The 10,267-nt window shown below is 26.4% G+C and overlaps 1 protein-coding gene across 1 annotated transcript in view; it reads left to right on the forward strand.

Annotated features, from left to right (window-relative positions):
* Nucleotides 1–10,041, forward strand: part of LOC105839595 (otoferlin) — a 20,576-nt gene extending 10,535 nt beyond the window's left edge. The window contains exons 12-17 of the mRNA XM_036287522.1: nucleotides 1,518–1,661; nucleotides 6,879–7,066; nucleotides 7,782–8,017; nucleotides 8,380–8,552; nucleotides 9,136–9,236; nucleotides 9,700–10,041. Coding sequence (XP_036143415.1) covers nucleotides 1,518–1,661; nucleotides 6,879–7,066; nucleotides 7,782–8,017; nucleotides 8,380–8,552; nucleotides 9,136–9,236; nucleotides 9,700–9,880 — 1,023 coding nt within the window. The 3' untranslated portion in view covers nucleotides 9,881–10,041. The remainder of the gene's footprint in view (nucleotides 1–1,517; nucleotides 1,662–6,878; nucleotides 7,067–7,781; nucleotides 8,018–8,379; nucleotides 8,553–9,135; nucleotides 9,237–9,699) is intronic.
* The last annotated feature ends 226 nt before the right edge of the window (nucleotides 10,042–10,267 follow it).

Here is a 10,267-nt window from a genome sequence, read left to right on the forward strand (position 1 = left end):
TATATTACCCCAAAATATTGAATTAATTCACGAAGATTCTATTTTTATTGCGGTTGATTTTAAAAAATAAATTCCTATTGTGATGATGAATTTATTTATGTAAAAACTAAAATTTATCATTTTGATAAAAAAATTATTTATGTAAATTAATGTATTATTAATCTTTTTTTTTTGATAGTTTTACTAAAAAATATATAATGTGTTTTTTAGAAAATTAAATTAATTTAGTAAGAAACGTTACAAGATAATTTTATTTTAATTTATTACAGTTGTTGAAAGAGTTTTACTGCTCTTAAAACATAAGAAATTGAAAAAATAAATTACATAAATTAGTTCTTATTAATCAAGTACTTTTTCAATTAAATTGTAGATAATTTTATTACTATTTTTTTATTATTGCTAAAAATAAAATATAATTTTATACAAATGAGATTAGATTATGCTAAGAAATCTATTCAACGTAATTCCATTTTTTGATAAATTATTAAAATTGCAAAACAAATTTTATTGTCTTTGAGAGAAATATAAACTTTTTAAAAATATTTTTTCAATCAAATTATATAATAGATACTTTTAATGTATTAAACAATGTTAAATCACTAATACAAAATTAAAAAATTAATTTGACATAAATTGCTTATGTTTGTCTTATTATTAATAATCAATATAAAAGAGAAAAATTATTCTTTATATTAATCAAGTAAGAATATAAAAACAATATTAGTTGCAATTTTATCATAATCAATTTCTTCAAATTAAATAAAGTATGTAAATAATTATTTTTAAATATTGTTTAAATTATATAATAAGATGTTTAAAGTATTTACACATGTAATTTTTTCTTATATTATTTTTAAAGTAGTATATGGGAGATACAGAATTCTTCTTTATTTAAGAGTAATTTTAATACTAGATTAAAAAATATAAAACATATACACACAATCTTTGGAATTGATTGTCGGATCGCAAGAAACACACAGAGCTCAGTTTGCCTCAAGACAAACTCCGAGTTTCTCAGTTGAATCACGATTACAAACGTGACGTTACGAATGTTGAACTGACTTTCAGAGTCGATTTATCAAACCGTATCATGTATCACGTCACTCTGACTGGTTTTGATCAAGTTCTTCAATAAATACGCGACTATATGTATAAATATTGTTCTTAAATAATTACCTAATTTTATTATTTAACATTATTTAAAACATTATTTAAAAATTATTGTCGTTGTAAAGAATATTTCGCTTTTAAGACCAAAAATGTTTAATTTTTTTTTCCTCGATTTAGAAAAATAGTTGTAAAAGTTTCAGATAAAAATAAAGATTTCTAAAACAAAAATATTCTTAAAATAAAGATTAATCTCTTTCATTCGATATCAATATTAATGAATAAATTTGTTTCAATATTAATATCAATAAATGAATTTCATTGATTTCAAATCAATGAATAAATTTGTTGCAAATTTATGCTTATGTATAAAGTAAAATAATCTCGTAAGAAACTTATATTAAATAATCAATGTGCAAACAGACAAAGAAGAGTGCATGGCTCTCAGTGTACTTCATCACTGGCAAGATTTTCCTATCTGCGGATGCGCCCTCGTGCCGGAACACGTCGAGAGACGACCACTTTTCAACATTAAGAGGCCGGGTCTCGAGCAGGTTGCATGAAATATATCGTCTGACCATGAAAAGTAACTCCGTTCGTTAGGAAACGTGACCGTGATACAGACATTGTTGTTCCACGGGAGAAAAGTTCTTTTCATATTTTAATTAAACATTGCGTGCATTACAATTTACCTTTCTCTCAAATAAATGAAATATTTTTTAAATTTCTAATTAAATTAAAAACCATTACATTTTGATCCATAAACATAGGACGTTTTCCACATTGTTATAAATACAATGCCAAGATAAGCATTACAATGATATTGTTGCGTTTGACAGATTCACTCGTGCGTTCGCGAATTCACGCGATACTTATAAACAATAAAAGATTCACTCGCGAGATAAACGACTTTGTTTAAAAGCGAATATTGAACCTCATAACAATATTGATAGCGTCTGTTAAGCGCGGTGTCGTCAGAACGACTCGTCCAAATTTCTCCGTAGAATCGCACATGTTTTTCAAAGGACGACACATCATAAGAGATAGATCTTTTTTCCTTAATATATAAGGGATAACGACGAATGAATCTCTATTCGATTTTTAATAAAAAATCTGAAATAAAAATATTGCGGTCACAATTGTTTTCAAATTATAACCAAGTAATAATTAAGCTTTATAATACTACACTTGCTTATGTGTCAATTGGTTTCGCTAAAGCATTTAAAAAATTTAGCAAGATACAGATCTAAAAATAATTCTATTAAATCATTAAATAAAGCATTTATATGGGACACATAAAATAATTATGTAGGACACGTATCTTACAGAGGCTTGAGTACTCAAGCTGGTAGCTAAGATATCAAAGCTTTTTGCAGCGTTGCTTGAGAATCCTCACAAACATAAATATTTTAATAGTTCAATAAAATTATTTTTCAGATCTTTATTTAATTAAATTTTTAGATGCTTTGGCAAAATTGTTTTTGGGAAAATTTATCGCGAGTAACTGATTTTTAAAAACATTTAAATAATAAATAATTTTCACTAAAATTGACTGGGTATTTTTATGTGTAAATATTACGCGCGCTGTTGAATCATTAGTATCATCAGTATAGAAATATTTACCATCTTATTACTAACAAGAAACTTTTATTGTTACATGCACAGAGAGAAAGGTTTCTTTAGATTTAATATAGTTTTGTTTAATTATTCCAAAGCATATATTTCTTTGGTTTTAATTATATTTATACACTTTTCTTTAGATATAATAAAATTAATAAAAAACAAAGAAATATGCATATGCTTTGAAATAGCTAAATAAAACTGTTTATTAAATCTAAAGAAATCCTTTTTTTTATGTGTAAATTATTTAATCCTCTTTCTGATAAAAAATGTCTTATTAATAATTAAAAAAAATTAATATATGTTAAAAATATTTCTAGACATTACTTTATACACAAAATTTTTAAAAAGATTTTAATATTTAATTCTAAAGAGATATAGGAAGGTAAAATGCGTTTAAACTTTTAGTGGAATATTTCCATCCTTATAATACTAGGCAGTATTAAATTGGCCAGTAATTATTACTTATTTTAAGTATTAAAAGTATTAATAGCAGGACTTTTAATATTAAAAAATACTTATTAATTATTTACTAATGTTGCCCAGTATTACATTTTTTAAAAGCAAGAAGAAAAAAGGAAATATAAAAATAAATCTAACTATTCTTTTATTGATTTTTGGTTTATCTAAATGTATAAATTTAACATTAATTAAATATAAAATATACGTAATTAAAATTAATATGTTATATCGTCTCAGGTACATTTTATACACAAATATAATATTACTTGCATTATAGATTGATAAATAATTATATGCATGTTCCAGAATCAAATTATTTGTTAACATTTGTTTTTTAACCTATTTTAAACAATAATGAATCAATGAAATACATTTATTCATAATATTTGCATATTTTTAAATTTCTAATGTTTGCATAAATTTAAATCATTTTAACATAAAAAGAATAATGTAAAAACAGACAATAAGTTTAAATATCAATTATTTCACAAGAATATACAATAAAAAATATTTTACTGCTGCATTTGTCGTTATTTCAAAAATTCAAATTTCTGTATTTTAATAATTATTAAAAAACAAAAAACTTTTTGATACCTCTTTCTAATCTTTCTTTATAAATGCATTTTCAAGTTTAAAATAAAAATAAATTTAACACCTGTAAAATTTTGTAAAATTTAATAGAAATGATAATATAACATTAATTAAATATAAAATATGTTACATCGTCCGATTTCTCGATTTTTTACTTTACTCTTGTTCTTTATTCCCTGTTGGCATTCGACATATATAGCGATTACCGTGAAAACATGTTAATTACGATGGCAGATGTATTAATTATCGGAATATGACGATTCTCGAGTGAAGGGTTCATCAAATCAATGGATGTATGTACATATGCCAACCAAAGTTATGCTATGCGCAGCTAGCTAATATTAAAATGCGGAATTAATTGCAACTGTGAGTTAATTAAACACATTGCGACGCTGTTTATTCCGGATTCAATCGGTTCTGTATACATAACGCTTCGTTAATAAAGGAAAAATTGGCGACTTCATTTCAGTATCGTGTGATACAATGCGATAAAGTCAAGTTAATTGTTAATTAAAGCAATAGAGTATTCAGAAATACGCAATTGAGATTCAGTATTGCACACGTGCAGCATTGATCATATAAATCTCTCGAAATATGCGCGTATTATTAATAAACGATATATAACACGCGCGGCTTTCTGTAACTTCAGCCCGCCGACACGTGTATCATACCGCATTCTCAATGCGAAAGCAATAGCGAATTTGCGTTTAGATCGATGAGAACTTTAAAGCGCGATGCGCGATATATTCGAATTTCGAACTGAAGAAACAATTGCTGTGCGTGAGTAACACGAGACGGTCATTTGAAACTCCCATGCCCTTCGATTTCTCCACGGAATGCAAATAAATCGCGCGGCACGCGTGCCTCAAATTAGCAACAGTTACTCAACGCAACAAATTGTTAAATATAGAATGCTATTACTCTCTTTGTGAAAAAAACAGATATTTAAATTAACAGATATTTAAATTAATAGATATTTAAATTAATTGGATGTATTGATTGTAATTTTACTTTTTCAAGTTTTTTTTTAATTGTGTATTAATTTAATAATTACTTAAGTACTTTTAAATTATTTTATTTTATTTTAAAATATTTTAAGTTTAATTTTGTTACTTAAACTTTACAAGAAATTATAAAAAATATTTCTACAAATCTGGATCTCGACTCTGATCACTTTTTCAAATTGTTAAAGAAACTATAATAATTTGTGAACATACAAGTGTAGTAGAATTTAAAATTACCAAAAATTAATTACAAACTAAATATGAAGTTATGGAAAAAGTCAAATGGAAAAAGTCAAGTAACATAAAAAATTTTTTTTAATATTTTGGTATAAAAATAATATTTAATTTTGTCTTGCTCCTATATAATGCAATTCGATTTATTAAATTTTATTTTTTTAATAAACAATTTTCTTTTAAGAAAAATCATTTTTAAATACAAACAGACATTCAAATATTAACTGAGAAATTATTTAAAAATTAGGAAAGTAGAATACCTTCAACAATTTTTACAAAATTTTTACTTTTCATAAAAAGGCAAGGTTGTCTACAATCTTGAATTATTGATATTCGATACAAAAATAAACTCGATATTATTTGTGGGGAAATTAATGGTTTTGGTCACCCTAACGTGCAAAGTTTTCCTTCACGATAATTTTTCAAAAGAGGACAAAGAATGAGAGACCCTTTAAGAAACTTTCATGGATTAATCAGACACGAGTTATGTAGATTGGTAAAAGAGTTAACATAATATGCACAAGCTTTTCGCACTTTTATTGACAAAATATTTATAATTTAGGTCTCTTTAATCCAAAAAAACTAATTAATAACTTTCACTAAGGCGTGGAGAATGGATTATCTTTGCGGGTTACACAAACATGCCATAATAGAGATCATGGAATAAATCGTGAGAGTTAATTAATGGAGAACTGGCAATCACAGGAATTATTCGGCGGGATTAATCGCGTTTTGTCAAGTGATAACATGACAACATGAGCTGTTGCTTACACTATTTGCGAGTTTGAACCTGGATATGATAGCGCATTGACCTTGAATAAACACAGCGCGTTATGCTTTGCAAAATGAAATCATGTGGAATATTTAGTGGCATGCATTCAGAATTAATCTTAAGAAATAAATTATTATCGCGCATTAAAATTATCTGTGTTGCATCACATCTCATTATCAAAAGTATATTAAATTAAAAAAAAATTTTCTTTAATATTAAAAAATGTGTATGCCCAAGTTATATACGTTAATATATTTAATATTTTATACATTTTGTACATTATTTTAATAATTAGAATCTACTGAGAATAAATTAAAATTTCAAGGAATTAATCAAGAGGTATTTTATTATTAGAGAGGTTATTAAAAAGAGATTATTAAAACTTTTTACTTTTTACCCTAAATATCAAAAATGATTAAAAAATAATTTTATATTACAATAATTATAAATAAATTAAAAATATGAAAAATGTTTTAAAGACCAAAAAATTACATTTGGCACACAATTTAATGAACTTTAAAGAATATATAAAATTACACTTTTAATACTCAAAATAAACAATTAATTACTGATTAATTACTAAATTTAACGCTGTCACTATTAAGTGTTGATAAGAGTCGGCAATTTTATTAATATTTATATGTTTGTAAAATGTTTAATTTTGCAAATTGGTTTTTTAATCAGGACTCGATTCCTAATTAAGATTGTATTTTCTTACACTAAAAAAAAGAGTTGTTAGCTCGATTAAATGCATTTAGTTTGTAGTGATTTCTTCAAGTATTTACGTTTAGTTAGAATAGATGTTACTTACATTTATTTAATTTAAATGCATAAATATTTGAACAAAAGAATACGAACTAAACATATTTCTATCAAATTAATAATTTTTCTTAATGTAATAAATATAAAACTTATAAAGCGCAATAACATTAGTTGATTTTACTAAAAATTATTGTGACCATGATATTTTTATATTAAAATTGTTCCAAAATTAATCTTTAAGGTACATTAAGGTTACATTAAGATTACAAAATTCAAAAGGACACGTAACAAAATTATGAGCTATCTGTGTCAAAATAACACTTTAGGGGAAGCTTGAGATCTGGGTCGATATGTTTCGAATTGGACAATTGCCACCCAAAGCGGCGATCAACATTGTTCCCCCAATACCTGAGGAATATGAAATCCGTGTGATTGTTTGGAATACTGAGGACGTGCCGTTGACTGAAAGCCAATTTCTCACCGGGGAAAAGTGTTCCGACATTTATGTCAAAGGGTATGCAAACGTATACGAGTCATGAATATAAATATTTTGTCGTACTCATCTAACAATCGTGTATAATAACAAAAAAGTGTTATGAAGTAACAATTGGATTTAAACTCGTGGAATTTATCATCACACGTGTGTGATTATTCACGTGTTGGCAATACAAAGTAACCGTTGATTTGGAATTTATTTATTTTATTCTCGACTAATTAGCTCTTCTAATTAATGGTTTATAAGCATGTCGAGACAACGATATTTGTTAACACAGATATTCCGTGCGATTTATTCTATCGTGGCAAAAATCCAAGATAGAAAATGAGAATTGTAAATCATTGTTTTGCGATATTTATATTGGGCATATTTTGGTAATGTTTTATGTGGATTCAAATACACCTTGCTTTAAATTTTCCACTTTCAGTGTAAATGTAAATTAGAACGTTTACACTGATTCTTGATATTTTAATTTCATATAATTGACGAACAAATGTATTTGTCCTTTATATTTATTATCGTAATAAATATGTCTGCTGGCAGTGGGTTTTTAAGGCTTTCAATCAGTCAAAATTTAGGCAATGATCAATATTAAGTTAATTTTTAGTAATAATAAATTTCTAATTTAAATATAATAAACTAACGAATTCTTTACGATAGAGGCAATTAATCGATTCGCTATTGTGTTGAAATCTCAATCTGTTATTTATATACTGTCAAAATAATTGCATAGATGGATTCAACACGAGGATTATCAGAAGACCGACATTCACTATAACTCCTTGACTGGCGAGGGTAACTTCAACTGGCGATTCGTATTTCGTGTCACGTATTCGGAAGGCGAGAACGTCATGATAGTCCGTAGAAAAATATCGGTGTTTGCCAAAAATGAGATCGAGGAGAAGCTGCCTTGCAAGCTTCATCTACAAATCTGGGACAGTGATCATTTTTCTTCGGATGATTTTCTAGGTAATTAAATAATTATATCATCAATCTGTGTTTCAATATGGAAACATTTAAACACTGTGACATTAAAATATCAATTGGTGATTGGAATAAATCTTTAAATAAATCTTGCATGTAATATAATATAAAACAATTACGTAATTTATACTCGATAATTACTTTAAATAAACTCAAATACATGTGTAAATTTGGTTTGCATAAATTTTAAAAGTTCTTGTTCAATTGTTCTTGAAAAGAGGCAGCTGCACATTTCTAGAAACAGAAGATATATATCTAAAAAGATAAATTATGTCAAATTTATGATTAATAATTTATAACATATCGTACAAATATTATACCTCCTTCGATTAATCAACGTGTTGCAGGAGAGTTGACACTAGACTTGTCGAGAATGCCGCGAGGCAGTTCAAACTCCAAAAACTGTACGCTAAAGTTACTCGAACCGCAGTTACCTACAATAAATTTGTTCAAAGTTACCCGCATTAGGGCTTGGTGGCCTCTTATTCGCGGTATTAATGCAGGCAGATATGTTCAAGCGGTAAAGTATTATAGAATTTCCAAAAATTTTTGTATCTGCTAGAATTTTGGCTGTCACGTACAAAATTTGTTTATAAATTTTATTTTATCAGTTAAATTGCTTTGGTGCAATACATATACATATCACAGTATCTGCTAATTATTTATCTATCTCAGTTTATTTTTATATACATATCATTATTTACATACTATTTTTGCTAAAGTTATAAAATCTTTTTGAGTGTTTATTTGATTTACTCTGCAATTCTCTTACCAAATGTATCGAAAAATAGTTACAATGTCATAATTTTTCTATAAATATAAATAACAAGATATCTAAAAGTAGTAAACCATTTCGAAAGTAGTAAAGCATTACAGCAGTACTCTACTATTACTATAGTATATACTATAATTCTCAAGTAAATTCTCATAAAAATTGTACAAGTACAGCAACTGAATTTTTAGCTAAAATAATGCAATTTTTTCTTATATAAAGATTACTCTGTAAAGAAGAAACGAATCCTTAAGGAAAAAAGATAGAAATAAAATTATTAAACAATTTTTTATCGTAATAATATCAATAATTCTATTCTTTTTTACTTTAGGGTAAAGTTGAACTAGAAATATCTATTTTAAAAACAAAAGATGCAGAAAATCGACCGGCAGGTAAAGGAAGGGATCCTCCTCAAAATCTTCCACTTCCAAGGTTCGTAGTTTTTTATCAAACTTATTAGTTTCTTTGTCATAGGATTTCATCAATTTATAAGAGTAATAAATTACTCTTTAATGAGAATAGTTACAAGTGAGAGAGAGAGAAGGAGAGAGAAAGGGAAAATAGTCATAATGTTAAATTATATATTTTGGACAGTGTATAAATAATGATTAATTACAATTATTTCCGTTATTTTTAAACAGATTAACAGGAAACTACAATAAACCACATAATAACAATTTATGTCTTACTATTAGAAAAGAAATCTGATATTATTTATCTAAGTATTTTATTTATTCGCGTGTACTATGTTATTCGTATATTATTTTTACTATATTGGAAAAAATTATATCTTTCCGATCTCTACTGTATTTTTTAAATAATGTTCGATTCTGATATAAAAGCGTGTTCTTTCCTCGTATAATTTGTTATCAAGCACTTATATTGTGCTTTGCAGGCGACCCGATACTTCTTTCTCCTGGTTCCGCAATCCATGGAGAGCGTGCTGTTTCGTCGTTTGTCGCTATTACAAGTGGCGAATACTGTGCTGCTTTACGTGTACGCTATTCGTGCTCCTAGTAGCATGCGGGATTTACGCTTTCCCCGGATATTTTGTTAAACGTCTCTTAGGCGCTTAGTTGAAACGATTACACTGAATTAACTGACGTACATATGGATATTTTTAAGTTTTATTTCATAATTTCAAAGTGACTATTATTAAAGTTTATGTTTGTATTGTTGTAATTTATGCGTAGAAAATAAATTAATAATTATATTTTCTTTTTACTTTTTAAAATTTGTTATTTTTAAAAAAATATTTAATTATTAATTTAAGTAATAAATTCCTCACATAAATCTGCATTAATATAAAACGTACAAGAGTAGTTTCTTTGAAATATTGTACGTGCACGATTGTGCTGGCCACTCTTCGAAATAAAGTCGTAGAATTTCCTTGGATTTCATTTTGTTTCGTGATAATGGTAATTTATATATTTGAGAAGTTAGATCAGCAGATAAATGTCACG

Source organism: Monomorium pharaonis, chromosome 5, assembly GCF_013373865.1.
Source record: "Monomorium pharaonis isolate MP-MQ-018 chromosome 5, ASM1337386v2, whole genome shotgun sequence".
Lineage (NCBI taxonomy): Eukaryota > Metazoa > Arthropoda > Insecta > Hymenoptera > Formicidae > Monomorium > Monomorium pharaonis.